At 41.5% G+C, this 21,154-nt stretch overlaps 2 protein-coding genes across 5 annotated transcripts in view; one reads left to right on the top strand and one right to left on the bottom strand.

Moving 5' to 3' along the window:
• The window catches only part of adam17b (ADAM metallopeptidase domain 17b), a 109,394-nt gene that overhangs the window by 82,939 nt on the left and 5,301 nt on the right, over window positions 1-21,154 (top strand). Inside the window, exons 19-20 of one of the 2 annotated variants that reach the window (XR_005943033.1) lie at window positions 13,116-13,214; window positions 13,435-13,493. Coding sequence is in view for 1 of the 2 variants with exons in the window: in XM_041188018.1 (XP_041043952.1) it covers window positions 13,116-13,214 (99 nt within the window). In the remaining variant the exon portion in view is untranslated. The remainder of the gene's footprint in view (window positions 1-13,115; window positions 13,215-13,434; window positions 13,494-21,154) is intronic. The other variant, XM_041188018.1, reaches the window with a different exon arrangement.
• The window catches only part of iah1 (isoamyl acetate hydrolyzing esterase 1 (putative)), a 43,788-nt gene that overhangs the window by 18,241 nt on the left and 4,393 nt on the right, over window positions 1-21,154 (bottom strand). For all 3 annotated transcript variants that reach the window (XR_005943035.1, XR_005943036.1, XM_041188022.1), the window contains exons 2-5: window positions 13,233-13,285; window positions 9,625-9,773; window positions 8,347-8,508; window positions 580-701 (exon numbers count right to left, since the gene is read on the bottom strand). Coding sequence is in view for 1 of the 3 variants with exons in the window: in XM_041188022.1 (XP_041043956.1) it covers window positions 580-701; window positions 8,347-8,508; window positions 9,625-9,773; window positions 13,233-13,285 (486 nt within the window). In the remaining 2 variants the exon portion in view is untranslated. The remainder of the gene's footprint in view (window positions 1-579; window positions 702-8,346; window positions 8,509-9,624; window positions 9,774-13,232; window positions 13,286-21,154) is intronic.

Raw genomic sequence — 21,154 nt, 5'->3', positions numbered from 1 at the left:
TGACACATCTTTTATTTCTTTTTGTCCCATTACCACTCCCTTTGGCCTTGCACTACTAATCTTTTTATCATTTAATGTTTCCCATCTTCCACCTATCTCAGGCCTTCCCTTTTATTCTTTTTCTACTTTTTCCCCTTTTCACTTGCTTAAAAATGATTACATTTCTAACTTATCCCAGTTCTGCGGAAAGGTCATCAACCTGAAACGTTAATTCTGTTTTTTTGTCCACACAGCATTTTGGTTTTATTAGCAGTTTTCCTGCCTTTCTTTTTGCAAGCACGGGTCACTGGGTCAAACTCCTGGTACAACCCTCCCTAACAGCACTCTGGATGTACCTACACCACATGTGATTCGAGAAGGCAGCTCAGCACCATCTTCTTGAGAGCAATTAGGGAAAGTCAACAAATGCTGCCTTTGCCAGGGCCACTCATATCTTGAATGAATAAGAAAAAAACCTGACTGGAGAAGTAACTGATCATATTCAAGTTCTTTATCATTTATAACTCCTTTGCAGCTTTACTATATCCTACAAGTGTCATGCATTACAAACTTTTCACTGTGCATTTTCTCTTTCCTTACCTGGTTCTCCATTTGCATCAACGTCCAGAGATCAAGCACATCAGTCCCACATTCTGTTGCTACTTTGACACAGACCCCAGCATACTGGTTGGTTACTGAATTATGTCTGTTCAATATACTACCTAAAAAGGACACAGTAGTAAATGACCTCCCTTAGTATTACACAGTAAGTAGCACAAAGTACACTTTTGATGGAGCACACATCTACAGAGTTCTTAACTTGGTAACTTGGTGAGTGCAGGAATTCGATGCAGTGAGAGCAAAGTCGCTGTTCTGGTATTTTAAAAATGAGTGGTCTGAGTGCGAGAGCAAGAGACAGCAAGACCTGAGAGCCAAGCTCTACATTAATAGGTAAGCAGGTAGGTGATTGGTTGGTGAGTCTTACTCTATTTTTTCTCTAAACAAAGGCAGCAGTTTAAATGAGGGCTGAGATATAAGTACTGTATTAAATTTATAGCTTAACTAGTTTAAAAAATTATAGTTATAAAATAATCACTGATATTTCAAACTTAAGTTAAATAAAATATAGAGATGGCAAGGGAGGTGATCTGTTGCAGCTGTAGCATGTTGGAGCTGTGATCCACAACAACCACATCTGCAGCTCGAGGAACTTTGGCTTCGAGTTGATGAGCTGGAGTCCTAATGCATCAAGGAGAAGGGGAATGTTATCTGGACACTTTGTTTCAGGAGGCAGCTGCACCCTTAGGTACATCAGATTTTGTCTGTGGTCAGGGACAGTGTGGTTACAAGTGAGGCAGCTATGAGGATCCAGAAGATAGCACAAGAAGAGCCTCAGCCCTTGCAATTGTCCAACAGGTTCGATGTTCTTATAACTTGTGTGGACAAGAGCAGGCAGTAAGGGTGAGTAAACTGACCACAACACTATGCTGCAGGGAGCCATTCACTTGGGGGGAGTAAAATAAATGTTGTAGTAATAATAGGAAACAGTATAGTTAGGGGATGAACACAGTCAAGTGAGTCCCAAAGACTGTCTTACTTGCCACGTGACATGGATACAGGTACCTCCTTGAGGTTGGAGAGAGACTTGGAGTAGGAGGGAAAGGATCCAGTTATTGTGGTCCATGTGGGTAGTAACGACACTAAAAAAGACGCTCTGATAAGGGAGTATGATCAACCAGGTGTTAAGTGAAAAAGCAGAACCACAAAAATAATGTTACATGAGCCACAGGCAAATTGGCAAAGTAAATAAGATCAGAGAGTTGAATGCATGGATCAAAGGTTGGTGTGGGAGAAATGGGTTTCGATGCATGGGGCCATGGCACTAGTACTGGGAAAAGATGTAGCTGTTCCGTTGGGCCGGGTTTCACTTGAACCATGCTGGAACCAGTGCCCTGGTGAATCAAATAATGAAGGCTGTAGAGAGGGCTTTAAACTGAACAGTGTGGGGAAGGAAATTCAGGAGAGGGGAAATTTAGGAAGTTAAAGAGAAAGGACAAAGCAATAGTGCAGGATAGTGATATGGGTAATGTTAACTAGAGTGTGACAGGAAGGGACAGAGCGTACAAACATAAGAGAGCACCAGCAAAAATGGTCACAGTAGGAAAAAAAATGGTAAAAAGATAGAATAAAGACTTTATCTGAATGCACACAGCAGTCATAACAAGTTAGATGAACTGATAGAAATAGAAATGGGTATGTTATGATAGATATTACAAAGGCACAGTTACAAGGTGACCAAGGCTGGGAATTGAATATTCAGGGTGACGACATTTTAAAAGGATAGGAAGAAAGGAGGAAGAAGTGGGGTAGCTTTGATAATAAAGGATGAGACCAGTACAATAGTGAGAAATGATCTTGGAAGATCAGAAGATAAGATGTAGAATTGGTTTGGGCAGAGGTAAGAAATAGCAACGGAAAGAAGTCACTGGCGGAAGCAATTTATAGTCCACCTAACCGTAGTTACACAGGACAGGAAGAAATCAAGAAATAATTAGGGCATGTAAGAAAGATACGGCAATTATCGAGGGCAAATTTAATTTCATATTGATCGGACAAATCAAATTGGCAAAGGTAGACTTGAAGATAAGTTCAGGGAGTCTATTCAGGACAGTTTCTTAGAACTATGCGTTGTGGAACCAACCAGGAAACAGACTATTTTAGATTGGGTAATATGAAACAGGTCTAATTAACAATCTCATGGTAAAGGATCTTTGGATGCAGAGTAATCATAACATGACAGAACTTCACAATAGGAGCATTATAAAACAAAGTATGACACTGAGCCACATGACATATTAGGTCACATGACCAAAAGTTTGGTCAAATAGGTCGTTTTTAAGGTGTGTTTTAAGGAGGAAAGCGAGGTAGTGTGTTATAGGAAGAGAATTCCAATGTTTGAGGTCCAGGTAATTCAAGGAATGGTGAAGCAATTATAACTGGAAATGCACAAGAGGCCACAATTAGAGGAGCACAGATATTTCAGAGAGTTGTGGGGCCGGAGGAGATTAGGAGGGGCAAGACCATGGAGGGATTTGAAAACAAGGGTGATAATTATAAAGTCAAGACTGGGAAATACAGGTCAGCCAGCCCAGTGGTGATTGGGGAACTGCACTTGGTGAGTTAAGACACAGCAGAGTTTTAGAAGACCTCAATTTACAGAAGGTAGAATGTGGGGCACCAGCCAACCATGTGTTGGAATAGTTGGCTGGAAATTTACGGCCCCTTTGGCGTTGGGCATCAAGGCAGGACAATATGATGCGAGGGCCAAAAATTGGTTTCATACCATCGTGAAGCTAATTTGTGAACATCTGCCACCCGTTAATGGTGGGCAGTGTTTCCTGCCACTGCATGTCGTGAACATCATTTTAATACATTTGCATTTAATTATAAACCCTGCTCACTGGAATCATCCTCTCACGCTGGATCATCTGGGCATCATGCCAACGTGTTTCACAACTGTACATAAGCAATGTGCACCTGGCGAGCTACACTTCGAGCATTGTTTACTTACCTTGCTTTGCGCAGCACTCGCTGTTATCTGCACCAGGCTTTGCCACTATCACTTTTAGGGGGGCTTGGGCAGGTCTCTACTAGATCAGCCATATGAGGGTGGCTTTTCAATGGCTGCAGGGCTAGGGCTTGCTTGGGGAAGAGGGAGAAGGCAAGGAAAAAGGCTGCAGGACAAGAGCTGTACTGGGGAAGGAGGGTATTCCAGGGTATGTGTGGGGGCACATGTTGATCTGTGCAAGTGGCCTGAGGGCTGAGGAGGCAGTCTCCAGAGGAGGTGAGGCCAGATGGACGTGAGGTTGTGTGTGACAGAATGGGTGGTGATGACCCTTGAGCTGGTAGTGAGTGAGATGCCGGTGTATGTGATAGGCTTGAGTGTATGAGTTTAAAGTGATGAGATGTTTGCCATAGCCTGGCCGCACGGATGAGCTCATTCATCCTCTATCTGCATTGGATGGCCAACCTCTTCTGTGCAACATTAGCACTGATCACCAGTGCCATCGCTAACTATGCAGCCAACAGAAGGGCTACCTCTGCCTACAGCGTGAACAGAGGTTGTGAGCTAACATGAAAGATGGCAAACAAACATGGCTGTGGCTAGTCTGAGGAGTAGAGGTACTGCTGTTCCACTCTGTATAGACAGTGTAATGGGTTTTGCCTCTGCCTGTACAGAGCTTGGACAAGTTGACAGTGCAAGATATATTATTTTAATTTCCAAAACTTGTGTGTGCACACCATTGCTGCATACACTCAGGTTTTTGTGTTTTTAAGTTTTTCTTAAAATACTTCTTCCCATCACTAGTCATTCCTCAAATTGTTGGGAAAGTATTGCAAAAGTCAGAGATGGGGGAAATTCAACACCTCTGCTTAGCCTTGGGGTGGGTATGCTTGGTCTCAATTTCCCCCAGTTGACATTACAATTTCCCTGTTTAAACAAGACAGTTCTAACAACAGAGGGGCTTACATTCGACATATAAGAACCACTTCCTAGAAGTGCTCATTGGTAAATAGATCAAAAAATAGGATTTAAAAAAGAGATCTAAGATAAATATAGGAGGATAATAAATTGAGAGATTAGGGGAATTTGAAATACTGTAGTTCGACATAAAGCGACATAGCAAAGTTTTTTATAAGCACAAATGAGGCAAAAGGGCACAAAAGGGGTGAGACCACTTGGAGGTAAAAGGGTTCATCTTGAATTTGAATGAGGAAATAGCAAAGGTGCTGAACAGATATTTAATGAGTTTTTAAGGGAAGCCGAAAGGCAAACGGAGTGCAGCTAAGGAAACTGAGTGCAGACTTGGAGCTTCGTGAGAGGGGGAGTTCAGGGAAGGTGGAGAGGCGGAAGGAGGTGTTCGGGTGGAATTTTCCATGCCCGCTTGCGTCGAGCGTGTTTGGTAGCGTGAGCGGGCAATATGGCAAGAAGGCCAAAAATCGGTTTCACGATGTCATGAAGCCAATTTGCAATCGTCCGCTTTTCCCGCCAATGGCAGGCTGCGTTTCCCACCTTTAGACGTTGGGAACCTCATTGAATATATCTGCATATCATTATAGGCCCAGCTCAGCAGAATTATTCCCCCCACCATCTGGATTGTCCGAGCATCAATCACGCTGACCTGTTTCACAGCAGCATACATAAGGCATGCACTTGGTGGGCTGCACTTCGAGGGGAATTCTGAGGTGAGTGCACAGTAAAGCTGCACACTCGCGAGGGTCATCTGTTGGACTTCAAGGTTGAAACCAGTTTGTTGGGGGGAGGGGGTTGCAGGGCAAGGGCTGCACTGCAGCTGAGGTGAGTTGGGGAGGGCAAGGACTGCCCTGCAGTTGAGGTGAATTGTGGGGGAAAGGGCTACCCTGCAGTTGATAGTGCACAAGCATGTGCGGGATGAGCTGGGAGGGAAGTGGCCATGCATCAGGGAAACCTTGTATAAAGTGACCATTCCTCTGCAGTTGAGACAGTTCAGACACAGCCACATTGATATGCTTGGATTCGAGCCTCTAGCTTATCTGCCCACTCGAGCAACGCAGAGGCATCAAAGTGCCACCAAGTGCTCCAGAGCTTTTCACCCCTTGGGCACAGACTGCAAACTAATGAGCATTTTAGTGGACTGCAGAACAGTTGGACAACTGCACACGTTGTACAAACTCCTTGCAAAAGCTGGCCATGGAGCAGTCACTGGTGGAGGTGCTCACAGCCCCTTACAATGTCAGCATCCCGGTTTGGACCAGTCTCCCCCATGGTTCAACAGGGCAGCCTTGCAGTGCGGGTTAGGAGAATGCCTGTGCCTGAGCTGAGAGCACAGCATGCAGTGACTTCAATCTACATATGAACTGAAAAAATCAAATTGGCAGTAGTAGCCTGGATAAGAAATTCATTGAATGCTTTCAAGATAGTTTCTTAGAAAAGCACGTCCTGGAACCACAAACAGAGGGCAGGTTATATTAGACATTCTATTGTGTAATGTGATAGGATTAATTAATAACCTCTGGGTAAACGCACCCCTTGGTAGCAGTGACCACAATATGATTGAATTTTACAGCCAGTGTGAAAGGGAGAACAGTGGGTCTAAGACTAGTATTTTAAACTTAAATAAAGGCAACTACGTGGGCATGAAAACTGAGCTAGCTGAAGTTAACTGGGATACTAGACTAGGGGATAGATCAATAGGGAAGCCGTGGCAGACATTTAAGAGGATATTTCAGAATACTCAGAATAAGTATATTCCTATATAAAGAGAAATTCTATAGGAAGGACCCAGCTTCCATGGTTAACTAAAGAAGTTAGGGAAAGCATCAAACTTAAGGAAAAGCATATAACTGCACAAAGATGAGTGGCAGATCAGATGATTGGTCAGGATATAAAGAATGGCAGCGAATGACTAAAAGGTTAATTGGGAGAAAGAAATCAGAGTATGAGAGAAAGCTTGCTAGAAATGTAAAAACAGCACGGATTCTATAGGTATTTAAACAGGAAAAGAGTAGGTAAAGTGAGTGTTAGTCCTCTAGGGAGTGAGAATGGGGAGTTAATAGTGGATAATAAAGAAATGGCGGATGAAATTAAATATTGTGCTTCTGTCTTCACTATATAGGATATAAAAAAACATTCCAGTAATAGCTATAAATCAGGAGGTGGAGGGGAGAGAGGAACTTGGTGAAATTGCAATCACTAGGGAAGAGGTACTGAGCAAACTGATGGAGCTGCTGGCTGACAAGTCTCTGGGTCCTGATGGACTTCATCCTATGTTCTTGAAAGAGGTGACTAATCAGGTAGTAGAAGCATTGGTGTTAATTTTCCAAAGTTCCCTAGATTCTGGAAAGGTGCCATCAGACTGGAAAGTAGCAAATATAACCCCCCTATTCAAGAAGGGAGGGAGGCAGGAAACAGGAAACTATAGGCTAATCGTGGGGAAAGCTTTAGAGTTGATCATTAAAGAGATTATTGCTGGGCACTTAGAAAAACACAAGGTAATCGGGAAGAGTCAGCATGGTTTTGCTGCACTAAGTGTTAGTCTAGATTACTTACTCAGGTCCCTGGAGCCAGACTTGAATCCACAACCTTTTGACTCAGTGATATCAGTTGAGCCAAAGCTGATATTGTAACATGATACATTGAATAATAAGTATGACATGGGCATACTTCATCATCTTTCCTCTTGCAGTGCACTTTTTAAAGCAGTGAAGTTTAAGGGAGATTTAATAGAGGTATTAAAAATTGAGGAATTTTAACAGATTAGATAGGGAGAAACTGTTTCCACTGGGTCTCCGAGTCAAACGGCTGTGGGTTCAAGTCTGGCTCCAGGGACCTGAGTAAGTAATCTAGACTGACACTTAGTGCAGTACTAAGGGAGTCTTTCAGATGAACTGAGGTCTCTCGGTGAGTTATTTTGCTGGTACAGCTTGGCATCACATTGAGGGCTCAAAACCACTGTTTGGAGGTTGGCCTCCTTTTCAGTTCTCCTGTGTCATGCCTAAAAATCTCTGCTGCTTCTGTGGTTGGCTTTCCTGGGCAAGTCAACAGTCTCAGGTACAGGCAGACATTCTTCTGATGAATCATCTAGAAATTAAACTTCTCCGACAGATCCCTAAAAGCGAATTCCCAAGAGAATACTACGCAGAAGTTGCTTTTAGCTAAGGAAGACTATATTGAATGCTTGGTTTTAAGAAGGGGCAAAGGATTAAAACGGATAGTTTTAGTGTCAATTAAAATGGAGTTAATCAATGCTACCAGAGTATTTCAAGAAATGTCAGCAATCAGAGGATAACAGAAAAGATAATAAGAAAAAGATGAGGAAATTTTTTTAACAGTTATGATTTGGAATGCACAGTCTGAAATAGAGATGGAAACTAATTCAATAGTAACTTTCAAAAGAGATTTGAATAAATACGTGGAAAGAAATAATTTGCTAGGCTATGGGGAAAGCTCAGGAGAATGGGACTATTGGATAACTTTTTCAAAGGGCCTGCGCAGACACGATGATAAGAATGGGCTTGTTCTATGCTGTAACATTCTATGATCCTACAAAGTGTTTTTAGTTTCAGCTCAAATATCTTCAATAGGAGGTGGAAAACAGGGAGTACATTTTTTTCCAAAAAGAATAAATATTATGTTTTCTCATTTTCTACAAATTTCAAAGCTTAATCTAAAATGGTATTTGGGCACTGAGGTAGGAGTGTATCTTGGGGGATTGATTTCTCATTTGCTTTGCACGCTAACCATTGTGCTTAAATCATTACAGATTCCAATTTATTAACTCGAGTTTTTTTTAAAGATTGAAGTGCATGTGTTTGTGTTTCCATTACCCTTGGCAATGCACTCCTTTTCCCAAGCTGACTCATCCAGTGGAGGTGGTGTTATCATGATCACTTTTTCTTCACAAACGCCTATAGATTTCAGGTATTGGATTATACATTTCAGATTTTCAGCATACTCAGTGAGAGGAATATGTTGCACTGGGTTCACATCTAGTCATAAAACAAAAAGGACAAGTTACACAATGTGGTGTGGCAAATGATAAACCAGCAGGGTGCAAGTCATACAATGAAGCTCTCTCAAAACTACTTCTGGAGCAATTAACTCCATTATTCCTTTTATTTACTCTTTCAGTTTAAACAAAATTTCAATTTCACTTTGATACAACATCATATGAACATAGGCAGGAGTTTATGGCACAGTTTCTTCTAACGTGAACATTTTTCAAGAAATATTTTAAAATCTGATAAGTTATCTTAATTTTCTACACTGCCTTCAGGCTGGTGGATTTTAGGAAGCTGGAGCAGGTTTCAAAAATTCACCACTTTTTATCAATTATTCTCCCTTTTGGTCCCCCTTGGCAATGTGTTCCTAGGCCTACGATAAAATTTTTGCAACTAGTCAACAGTCTTAAATCCTTTGGATAGCAATTATTACTAAGTCAATAAAAGCAAAATAATGCAGATGATAAACATCTGAAATAAAAACAAAGTGCTGGAAAAACTCAGCAGGTGTGGCAGAATCTGTGGAGAAAGAAACAGTTAACGTTTCAAGTCCAATATTACTAATTATTACTAAGTAGGTGGCTTCCTCATTATTACACTTTTGAAAGCCAGGAAAAATCTTCATCACACCTTTTTTTAATTTTATGGGCATTAATGCTCAGTTTAAGGGGTTAGGGTGGGGAAATCCAATTCAAATCCAACAATGTACTCATATTTCAAGAAAAAAAGCCAGCATCCCTCATTGTCTTAGTGGTTATTTCTAGTGGTTGGCTGAAACAGGATTCAATTTGTGCTGGGAAAGCTGTTTCCCAGCCAGTACTGTGGAAGTGAATTTTACAACTGAACTTCCGCATCTTTATGTTATATGGAGAAAAAAAAAATCCAAGGTCCCCACTTTTGATCGCTGTGCAATAATTCCTGCTGGAAGTGAGCAAAGGTGGAAGTCAAGTGAGGACAATATAGCTGAGACTATCAAGTAACACCACTGCCCTTTGGTAGTGTTCCTACCCAGCTGAGTAACTGGGATGCTTCTAGTGCACAAACACTTGCTAAAAGCTTTTAAAGCAGAGATCTGAGAGCAGAGGTACTAGTTGCACTGCCTACCTTTCAAAGCAGAGTCATTTGCTCCAAAAAAAACTGCAACAGCAGCAATGGTCTCATGATTAGCAGGTTGAGTAATAATCTTTGGCAAAACATTGAGGGCCCATCTTGAGTTATACCCTGATAAACCACGGTTCAGCACATCACACTTCCTACAAAAATAAATTACAATTTTATGTGATAAACTAAGAACAGGAATTGTCATACACAAGGCAGCAAGTCCACAATGCAATGATTTATTCTGCTTGCATACTCCTACTTAGAAATTGTACATTTTTTTTGGGAGCAACTGTCATAATCACACTTTACTGCCTTGAGATTTGACTGCTCTAATGCGATCCTGCAACTTTGACAAACTGCAATTTGATTTAGAATGCCACTGCTCTCATCCTTACTTGCTTCCATGCCTTTATCTTTGCTAAGATCCACTGTTCCCTTATGAAGCAATTTCATGATCCTCATCCCCACCGATGCCTCCCAGAAGGAAAAAACAGTGAAATCTGGGAAATAAGAATACTGGTCCAAACTGATCTTGTATTCCTTAAAATGGAACACCAACAAAACTGGGAAATAAGAGTACTCGTCCGAACTGTTTTTTCCTTCCAAGTCTTATCTCATCTTGACATCTTTCAGTTCTCTATCCCTGTACTCATATCCATCACTGCTTTGATACTGCTCTATTCTCCAGTCTCTGTCCTCTTTGCCCCAACATAAATTGGTCCTCTTTCTGCCACTGTGCCCCTCTCCTTTGAAACTCTGTCCACTTTATCAACTTCCTCCCTGTTCTCAAAAACTTAATAATGATTTTTCTCTTCATCAGTTCTTTATGCCCAGCTGTTAACTCCATTTTATCTATTCTTAGATCTAGTATTGTGTAATGAAGCAGGGTTAATTAATAATGTCATAGTAAAAGATCCACTGGGAAACACTGATCTTAATATCATTAGATTCCATGTTAAGTTTGAAAGTGACATGTTCCAATCACAAACAAAAATCTTAAATTTAAACAAAGCCAGTTACAAAGGAATGAGGTGAGAACTGCCTAAGGTTAATTTGGTAAATAGACTAAAAGGTATGGGGGTAAATGAACTGTTAACAGTTAAATAAGTAATTCAAAATGTTTAACAAAAATGCATTCCATTACAGAACAAAAACTCGGCAAGAAAGATCCATTCCCCACTTAGGAAGTTAAGGATAGCATTAGATTAAAAGAAGAGGCTTAGAACGTTGCAAAAAACAATAGCAAGTCTGAGGATTGGGAATGTTTTAGGAACCAGCAAAGGGCCACCAAAAAAGCTGATAAAAAGGGAAAAAGCAGAATATGAGAGTAAACTAGCCAGACATATAAAAACAGATTGTAAGAGCTTTTATAAGTTTATAAAAAGGAAGAATAGCTAAAGAAAACATTGGTCCTTTAGAAGCAGAGATGGAGAAATTATCTTGGGGAATAAGGAAATGGCAGAGCCTTTGAAGAAATATTTTGTGTCTGTCTTCACAGTGGAACTACAAGTTTCATAGCAAAAATGGACGGTAACCCAGAGCCCAAAGAATGAGGAAATGAAGGAAATTAATATCAGCACAGAAAAAATATTGGAAAAAAACTTAAGGGACTAAAATCTAACAAATCCCTGGGACCTTGATGGCCTACACCATAGGGTTCTAAAAGAGATAGCTGCAGAGATAGTGGATGTGCTAGCAATGCTTTTCCAAAATTCCTTAGGTTCGGGAATTGTCCTACCAGCTATGAAGTTGGCAAATGTTACACCGCTTTTCAGGAAAGGAGGGAGAGAAAAAACAGTGAACTACAGACCAGTTACCCTAACATTAATTGTTGGGAAAATGCTGGAATCTATTATTAAGGAAGTCTTAACAATACATTTAGAAAATCATAGACTGATTAAAACAAGTCAAAATGATTTTACTAAAGGGGAGTTCTGTTTGACAAATTTATTAGAGTTTTATGAGGATGTGACTAGTAAGGTAAATAAAGGGGAACCAGTAGATGTAATATACTTGGATTTCCGAAAGGCATTCAATAAGATGCCACACAGAAGGTTAATAAGCAAGATAAGGGCTCATGGAGGTGGAGGTAATATACTAGCATGGATAGAAAATTGGTTCACGGATAGAAAGCAGAGAGTGGCCATAAATGGGGCCTTTTCAAGTTGGCAGGCAGTGAATCGTGGAGTGCCGCAAGGATCAGTGCTGGGGCCATAGCTATTTACAAGCTACATTAATGACTTAGATACATTACTGTTTGTCTCTTCATCTAAGTTTGTTGATGATACCAAGGTAGGGAGAAAGATAAGTCGTGGGGAAGACACAGAAAGGCTGCAAAGACATATAGACAGGTTAAGTGAGTGGGCAACAAGATGGCAGATGCAGCATAACGTAGGAAATGTGAAGTTATTCACTTTGGTCATAAGAATAGAAAGCAGAATATTTTTAAACGATGTGGAACTTGTAAGTGTTGATGTTCAAAGAGATTTGCTTGTGCTCATACAAGGAATGCAGAAAGTTAGCATGCAGGTGCCGCAAGCAATTAAGAAGGCAAATGGCATGTTGGTCTTTATTGCAAGGGGTTTGGAATAAAAGAATAAAGAAGTCTTGCTGCAGTTGTACAGGGTTTTGGTGAGACCGCATCTGAAATACTGTGTGCAGTTTTGGTTTCCACATTTAAGGAAGAATATACTTGCATTGGAGGCAATACAGTGAAGGTTCAGTAAATTTGTCCCTGGGATGAGGGGATTGTCATATGAGAGGCTGAGTAAATTGGACTTATATTCTCTGCAGTTTAGAAGAATGCGATGTAATCTCTTTGAAACCTACAAAATTCTGAAGGGGCTTGATAGGTAGATGCTGAGAGATTGTTTCTGCTGGTCGGGAATCTAAAACACGGGGACACATTCTCAGGACAAGGAGCCGAACATTTAGGACTGAGATGAGAAATTAATTCACTCAGAGTTGTTAATCTTTGGAATTCTCTCCTTTGTTGAATAAATTTAAGTCTGGGATGGACAGATTTTTGGTGTCTCAGGGAATTAAGGGATATGAATGGGCGGGAAATTGGAGTTGAAGCCAAGATCAGCCATGATCATATTAAATGGCGGAGCAGGGTCAATGGGCCACATGGTCTTGTCCTGCTCCTGTTTCTTGTGTTCTTATATTCACTTCCTTCTGCTCAGTGATCAATTTATTCTACAAACCGGATCTTTTTGGTAACACCAGCCTTGGTTCAGTAGTAGCACTCTTGCCTCAGAGTCAGCAGTTTGTGAGTTCAAGTCCACTCAAGCAACTCGAGCACGAAATCTAGGCTGATACTCCAGTGCAGCACTGATGGGTGTGCTGCCTTTTAGATATGACATTAAATTGAGGCCCTAACTACCCTCTCAAGTGGATGTAAAAGATTTCATGGCACTATTTTGAAGAGCAAGGGATTTCTAATAGTTGTAATAAAATGCTGTTCTCTTTTTATTACTTTTGTTTCTTTAAAGATGCAATTTGGTAGAACTGCAGTATCATGTTTCAATTCTACTGTCAACACAACAACTGTAATTAAGACAGACAGCTCCTTTGCAGACATCACATCATAGGCAAGTATTTTAACTTACCGAACAAGTCTGTTTGCGATTGCGGCACCCCACCCTCCTTGATCAAAGGAACGCTAAGGAGCAATAAGAATACAGTTGTACAACTAAATAAGCAAAATGATTTGGTTTTGCTGCAACTTTTCTGCATCACATTACAGCCCATTTCGTAGAGAACTCAGGCGACACAAATGGCTTTAAATCAGATTTTCTTCTCTTCCTCCAGCCCACCGCCTTGGTGAAATAAGAATGTCACATTCTGTGGAGCAGGTTGTTATATTGCAGGTAATTGCTAAAACTCCCCATTACAGAGTTAAAGCTGAGGCTTAAATTTAAAGCTTTATAATGAGATGAACTCCATTCCTGCTTAAAGCATATCAAAAAATGCTGGAAACATTCAGCAGGTTAGAAATTCCTGTTGCCATGAAGGGTGCTTGGCATTCCTATAGCAATTCCGATGGAAAGAATCTTGTGGATTCTTGTGATACTTCCATGTATTCAGTGCTCTGGGTCTGCTCAGTGAATTGACGCAACACTTTAGTCAGCATGACATCAAACCTCTATACCAGCCCACTTGTCCCAGGATGGAATGAGGTGGTTAAAAAGATTTTATTTGACAGTGTTGCTACAAGTGAAAATGACTATTCCTAAGAACACATTGGCCTCAGAATTGAAGTCCAATGAAGCACAAAATGACTTAGACATGTATTTTACCCCTGCTTTTGATGCCATAATTCCCAATAAAACCATTACTCTCTCTCACCCTGGCTGTGTCCCTGGTATGGCCATCATCTCTGCTTCCTTAAGTCTAAGGGTTGCAGATTTGAACGAATGGTGATGAATGGCTAAACCATAACTGGTTTAGCCATTCAACACCGGATCTGGTTGGACCACGTAAAGCAGCATTGAGTCCTGCACTTATCTGCTAAAACTGCCTACCATTCTAGAATCATCCTTGAATGCTAAGATAACCCCCACTGGTTTCTTAACTACAAACCATCATCTTAAAGCCCTCTCCCCCGTCTCCTCCACACTCACCAACAATAAGTGAATGGACTGTTTTGTCACTAAGATTGAGACCAAACGATCAACTGCTTGTGTTGCTTCACTTGTTTCCATTAGCTCACCAGGCCGAACTTCCTCCATAGTTCCCTCTGCCCTAGGCCTGAACTCCCATCTTTCTCTGGTATCTATCCTGTCTCCCTCATACCCCTCTCTGAACTCAGCTTGTCCAAGAGACCCACCTCCTGCTCCCTTGACCCTATTCCCGAAGAACTGCTGACCACCCAACTTCCTATCCTGGTCCCTATGTTGGCTGATATTGTTAATATTTTTATCCCTTCACATCCTGTACCATTCTCCTCTAAATGTGCCATCATCTCCCTTCTTCTCAAAAAATTGCCCACCTCGCCAATCCTTGCCTCATCTCCAACCTCGATTTCCCCTCCAAAGTCCTTAAACATGTTATTGCTTCCCAAATCTGTATATCTTTCTCAATACTCCATGTTTGAATTTCTCCAAACAGTTTTCCACCCCTACCACAGTACCAAAAATGCTCTTATCAAAGTCACAAATGACATCCTGTGTGACTGTGAAAAAGTGAATTATCCCTCCTCACTCTTCTTGACCTGTTTTCAGTCTTTGACATGGTTGATCACATCCTCCAATGCCTCTCCAGGATCATCATTCAGCTCGTTCCATTTTTATCTATCTAATCATAGCCAGAGAATCACTTTCAACAGCTTCTCTTCACAATTCTGCACTATTACCTCTGGTGTACCCCAAGGATCTATTCTTGGTCCGCTCCTATTTCTCATCTATACATGTATGCTGACAACACCCAGTTTTACCTCACCGCCAGCTTTCTTGACTCTTTCATTGTTGCTAAATTATCAGACTGCTTGTCCAACATCAGTGCAGCTTGATCAGAAATTTCTTCTCACTAAATATTGCCATTGTCTTCTGTCCCTGCCACAAATTCCACTCCTCAATGACCAACTCCATCCCTTTCCCTGGCAACTGTCTGAGGCAGAACCTGATTGTTCGCAACATTTGTGCCAAATCTGACCCCCCAAGATGTGCTTCACATATCCACTCAATCACTATAAGTATTTCTAGGTTCATAACATCTACCCCTGCCTCAGCTCATCTACTGCCAAAACCCTCATCAATGTCTTTGCTGCCTCTGGGCTTGATAATTCAAACACACTCCTGGCAGGTCTCCCACATTCTGCCCTCCATAAATTCGAGGTTAAACCTCTGTGGCCCATGTCCTTACTTGCTCCCATTTAGCCATCATCCTGGGCTTGCTGTCCTACATTGGCTCTCTCTCAAGCAATGCCTCGATTTTTAAAATTCACGTCCTTGTTTGCAAATCCCTCCCTATCTCTGTAATATCCTCCAGCCTCAGGACCCTGCTCCTCTAATTCTGGCCTCCTGAGCATGCCCGATTTTAATTGCTCACTATTGGTGGCCACATCTTCGGCTGCCTAGGCCCCAAGCTCTGGAGTTCCCTCCCTTAGCTTCTCCACTTCTTTTAAGACTCTCCTTAAAACCTATCTCTTTGGCTAAACTTTTTGTGATCTGCCCTAATATTGCCTTAAGTGGTTTGGTGTGAAAATTTGCTTTATAGCGCTCCTGTGAAGCACCTTGGGACATATGTTAAAAGTACTATATAAATATACATTGTTATTGTTATAATGGTTAATATGTTATTGTTGTTATAATGGTCAATATGTACGATTTCGCTGTGTCCCAACAGAACTAGGTCCGCCTTCTTAAAGTTTGTTAATTATGGTAATGGATTGCAAAGATGTTTTGTTGTGATCCCTGATTTATCCGTATACTGATGCTGATTACACATCTGACAAAATTCAGCTACATCCTTAGAAATACTGGGCCAGTAAAAAGTGTTGCAGCAATCTATTCTTTACACAGTTAAACCTCCTGATTTTCTCCAAGAAAGATGTTACTAGCTATCTTAAATAAATCTTGGAGGTATACCTACAGTTCCTTATCAGTTGGAATGTTTCTTATTCCTCAACTGATGCTAAGTTATACTGTGAATCAAAAATACGACTGCATAATTACATCATGCTGCAGGAAGCCAGGCCAGCAGTCATTGAGGCTTTTTATTGCCTGGATTCGCATAACCTCTAGTGCTGCATTTATTAGCAGAGTCTAACCTAATTCAATTCGCCTCAACCTAACCGATTGTATCTTGTGATTTATTACATGCGATAGTGTCTGGTCCCTTGCTTGCTCTAATGCAGCCTAATTCACTAGAGCAGCAGGTGCCCCCTAACCCTGCAGCCTAGCCTCTTCCTCTGGTGTCATGTTGACAGGGTCACTGCTGCAGCGAATGCTGCTGCTTTGGTCTAGTTCAGCCAAGAGCATCTGTCTGACTCAGAGTAGCCACACAAGTTTCCTGTCCTTTCATTACACTGGCTACACAGTAAGGGGTGGACAAACCTTCTGAGCCTTGGAGTTGCATACGATAATCTTCAGACATTTGAGAACCCCAAGACATGGAAAACCTTTGTAGATGCATTTTTATTATCATTGCACACACTTCTGAGGAAATCTTCAGCTTTTTCCTCTCTAATTTTCCAGGCCTCCTTCACACACAATTTGGATCATGGCAAAAACAAATCTGCTTCACTGACGCATATCAGAGCTAGCATTTGCTCACTGCCTAACTGACTTTGTCAGCCTTGCTCTTCCAATGTGGAAAATCAGTCGAGAGGTTAAAAAAGATTAATTTTACTTGAAAAAAAGTTGTAAACGCCTTCTGAACAACGAATTTGAATCAGAGTATCTGCATCCCAATACAGTAGATTCTTACATTCCTGTTCTGTGTTTAACTGTTTCCTCCCTTTCCAGACAAAGGCTGCAAATTGGAGGGTCAGCAGCAAGAGGGTGGGTTAGGGAGCTGAAGAAAATGGTAGAGGGTCATGTGGCCCCATGTAATAATGGCGAGAAACTAGGAAAGAAATCTTGTGATGGTGCTGGAATGAATTGTTCATCTTAACCCTCATCACTTCAGTATTTATATAGCTAGTCCAGTTCAGTTTCCGGTCAATGGTAACCCCCGGGATGTTGATAGTTCGGATATTCAGCAATGGTAATGTCACTGAATGCCAAAGGGTGATTGTTAGATTCTCTCTCGTTGGGGATGGTCATTACCTGGCACTTGCCTGGTGCCATCCAGAGGATGAGAATACAAGACGGTAGAAGTTATGCTTCAACTATATAAAGTCCTGGTTAGAACACACCTGGTGTATAGAACACAACTGGTGTATAGAACACAACTCGAGTAGTGAACAGTTCTGGGCATTACACTTCAGGAAGGATAGTGCAGTGTAGATTTATCAGAATGATACCTGTACTGAGGGTCGAATTATGACAGAGATTACACAAACTAGGGTTATGTTCTCCAGAAGTTAGGTGATTTGACCCAATAGTTAATTTTAGAACAGATTGACAGCTTTATCTTAACCAAAGATATAAAGGGATATGGGCAAAAATGGCTATATGGAGTTAGGTTGCAGATCAGCCCTGATCTTGCTGAATGGCGGAACAGGTTCAAGGGCTTAACTGGACTCCTCCTGTTCCTATGTTGCCCGTGAGCTTTGTGGAAGATTGAACAGGAAACTTCTGTGTTGGGTCTTTCACGAGGTGTTCTTGTGAATTCTGTTTGGCTTTCCAAGCTTCATCCCAGTTGAAGTTGCATTGTTGAAGTTAAATGTGCAGGCCCAAAAGGGCATGCACAACTTCAAATGGTATTTTGGGACTTTTTCAGGACCAGCTGTTTGGGGGCATTTGTCTTCCTCTGTGGACTTCACAGAGGATAGTGCTCAGTGGTTAGAGACAGGAGGGTATGACTGTGAGTAAGGCAGGTAAGGGGACCCAGAGAGAAGGAGCGCATCCTTCACAATTGTCCGACAGGTTTGAGCTACTTTCAGCTTGTTTCGATGAAAGTGGTGGATGAGCTGACTTTTTTATTTGTTCATGGGATGTGGATATCACTGGCTAGGCCAGCATTTATTGCCCATCCCTAATTGCCTTTGAGAAGGTGGCAGTGAGTTGCCTTCTTGAACTGCTGCAGTCCATGTGGTGTAGGTACACCCACAGTGCTGTTAGGGAGGGAGTTCCAGGATTTTGACCCAGCGACAGTTAAGGAACAGCAATATATTTCCAAGTCAGGGGGTGAGTGACTTGGAGAGGAACTTCCAAGTGGTGGTTCCCATGTGTCTGCTGCCTTTGTCCTTCTAGATGGTAGTGGTCGTGGGGTTGGAAGGTACTGCTAAGAAGCCTTGGTGAATTCCTACAGTGCATCACACTCCTGACTTGTGCCTTGTAGATAGTGGACAGGTTTGGGGAGTCAGGAGGTGAGTTGCTCGTCACAGGATTCTAGCCTCTGACCTGCTCCTGTAGCCACAGTATTTATATGGCTAGTCCAGTTCAGTTTCTCGTCAATGGTAATCCCTAGGATGTTGATAGTGGGGGATTCAGTGATGGTAATGCCATTGAATGTCAAGGGGTGATTGTTAGATTCTCTTTTGTTGGAGATGGTCATTGTCTGGCACTTTTGTGGCATGAATGTTTCTTGCCACTTGTCAGCCCAAGTCTGGATATTGTCTAAGTCTTGCTGCATTTGGACATGGACTGCTTCAGTATTTGCAGAGTTGTGAATGAACATTGTGCAATTATCAGCGAACATCCCCACTCCTGAACTTATGATGGAAGGAAGGTAATTGATGAAGCAACTGAAGATGGTTGGGACTACGACTGGCTATGTCACCATGGTACAGAAAGCCATTCAAATGGGGGGGAACAAAAAGGAATATAGTGGTAGTAGGGGACAATATAGCGAAGGGCATTGATACTATCTTTTGCAGCAAAGAGTGAGAGTCCAGAAGGCTTTGTTGCCTGCCCAGTAGGAGTGGAAGGGGGAGGATCCAGTCATTGCAGTCCATGTAGGTACCAACAACATAGGCAGGACAAGGAAAGAGGTTCTGCATCGTAAGTATGAGGAGCTTGGCACCAAATTAAAAAGCAGAACATCAAAGGTAAAAATCTCTGAACACCTGAGCTGTGTGCAAATTGGCATAAGGCAAATAGGATTAGAGAAATGAATGCATAGCTCATGGACTGTTGTGGGAAAAGTGGGATCTGGTTCATGGGGCGCTGGCACGAGTACTGAGGAAAGGGGGAGCTGTACCATTGGGACAGTCTATGGCTGAATCGTGCTGGGACCAGCATTCTAGCGTGCTGCATTCAAAACAAAACAGATGAACTGATAGCGCAAATAGAAATAAATAAGAACGATCTGATAGCCATTACAGAGACATTGCTACAGGATGACATAGATTGCAACCTGAATACTGAAGGGTACAGGACGTTTAGGAAGGACAGGAAGCTAGGAAAAGGTGGAGAGGTGGCTTTGTAAAATGATGGAATTAGCACATTAGAGAGGGATGACCTAAGTTCAGGAAACCAGGATGTAGAAGCGGTTTGGGTGGAGATGAGAAATGATAAAGGCACAAAATCACTTGTGGGAGTAGTGTACAGGCCCCTTAGCACGGTAGGATGTGGTATAAAGGAATAAATACTGGGAGCTTGTCAGAAAGGTACAGAGATAATCGTGGGGGATTTTAATCTACATATAGACTGAAAAAATCAGATGGGTAAAGGTAGCTTAGATGAGATGTTCATAGAATGTTTTCGGGATAGTTTCTTACAACAACACATTCTGGAGCCAACCAGAGAGCAGGCTATACTCATCCTGGTATTGTGCAACGAGATGAGATTAATTGATGCACTCATAGTGAAGGTGCCCTAAGGTAGCAGCAATCTTATGATGATTGAATTTTACATTCAGTTCAGGGAGAAAAGAGTCGGTCTGAGACTAGTATTTTAAACTTAAATAAAGGCAATTATGAGGGCATGAAAGTAGAGCTAGCTAAAGTGAACTGGCAAAGTAGATTACAGGATAGGTCAATAGAGAAGCAGTGGCAGACATTTAAGGGGATATTTCAGAATACATAGAATAGACACCTTCCAAAGAGAAAGAAAAATTCCAAGGGGAGGACCCACCATCTGAGGTTAATTAAAAAAGTTAAAGCTAGTATGAAACTTAAACAAAAAGCATATATCTGCGCATAAGTGGGTGGCAGGTGGACAGATGTAAAAAAACAGCAAAGTATGACTAAAAGATTAATAAGGAAGGGAAAATTAATAGTACAAGAGAAAGCTAGCTAGAAATATAAATACAGATAGTAAGAGTTTCTATAGATATTTAAAAAAGAGAAGAGTTAACAAGATGAGTCTGGGGAATTAATATGGAAAATAAGGACTTGGAAGATGAAGTAAACAAGTATTTTGCATTGGCCTTCACTATAGAGGATGCAAGTAACATCCCAGAAATAGCTGTAAATCAGGAAACTCAAGAAAATTACAATCACCAGGGAAGTGGTACTGAGCAAATTGTTGGAGCTGTGGGCTGACAAGTCTCCAGGTCCTGATTAACTTCATCCTAGGATGTTAAAAGAACTGGCTAGTTGATGCATTGGTTTTAATTTTCCAAAGTTCCCTAGTAATGGGGAAGGTCCCATTAGATTGGAAAACAATTAAAGTAACTCCTTTATTCAAAAAGGGAGACGGAAAGCAGGAAACTACAGGCCAGTTAGCTTAGCATTTGTTGTAGGGGAAATGTTAGAAACTACTGTTAAAAGTCATTGTAGCAGGGCACTTAAAAAACTTAAGATAATCAGACAGAGTCAACATGGTTTTGAAAGCGGGAAATCACATTTAACCAATTTATTGGAGCTCTTTGAAGAAGTAATTTGCTGTGGATAAAGGAAAACCGGTGGCTGTACTGTACTTAGAATTCCAAATGGGACTTTGATAAGGTGCCACATCCAAGGCTATTGCAGAAAATAAAA

This window comes from Carcharodon carcharias, chromosome 5, assembly GCF_017639515.1.
Source record: "Carcharodon carcharias isolate sCarCar2 chromosome 5, sCarCar2.pri, whole genome shotgun sequence".
Taxonomy (NCBI): Eukaryota; Metazoa; Chordata; class Chondrichthyes; order Lamniformes; family Lamnidae; genus Carcharodon; species Carcharodon carcharias.
The sequence above is the reverse complement of the archived record's forward strand: the minus strand, read 5'-3'. Positions and strand labels throughout refer to the sequence as shown.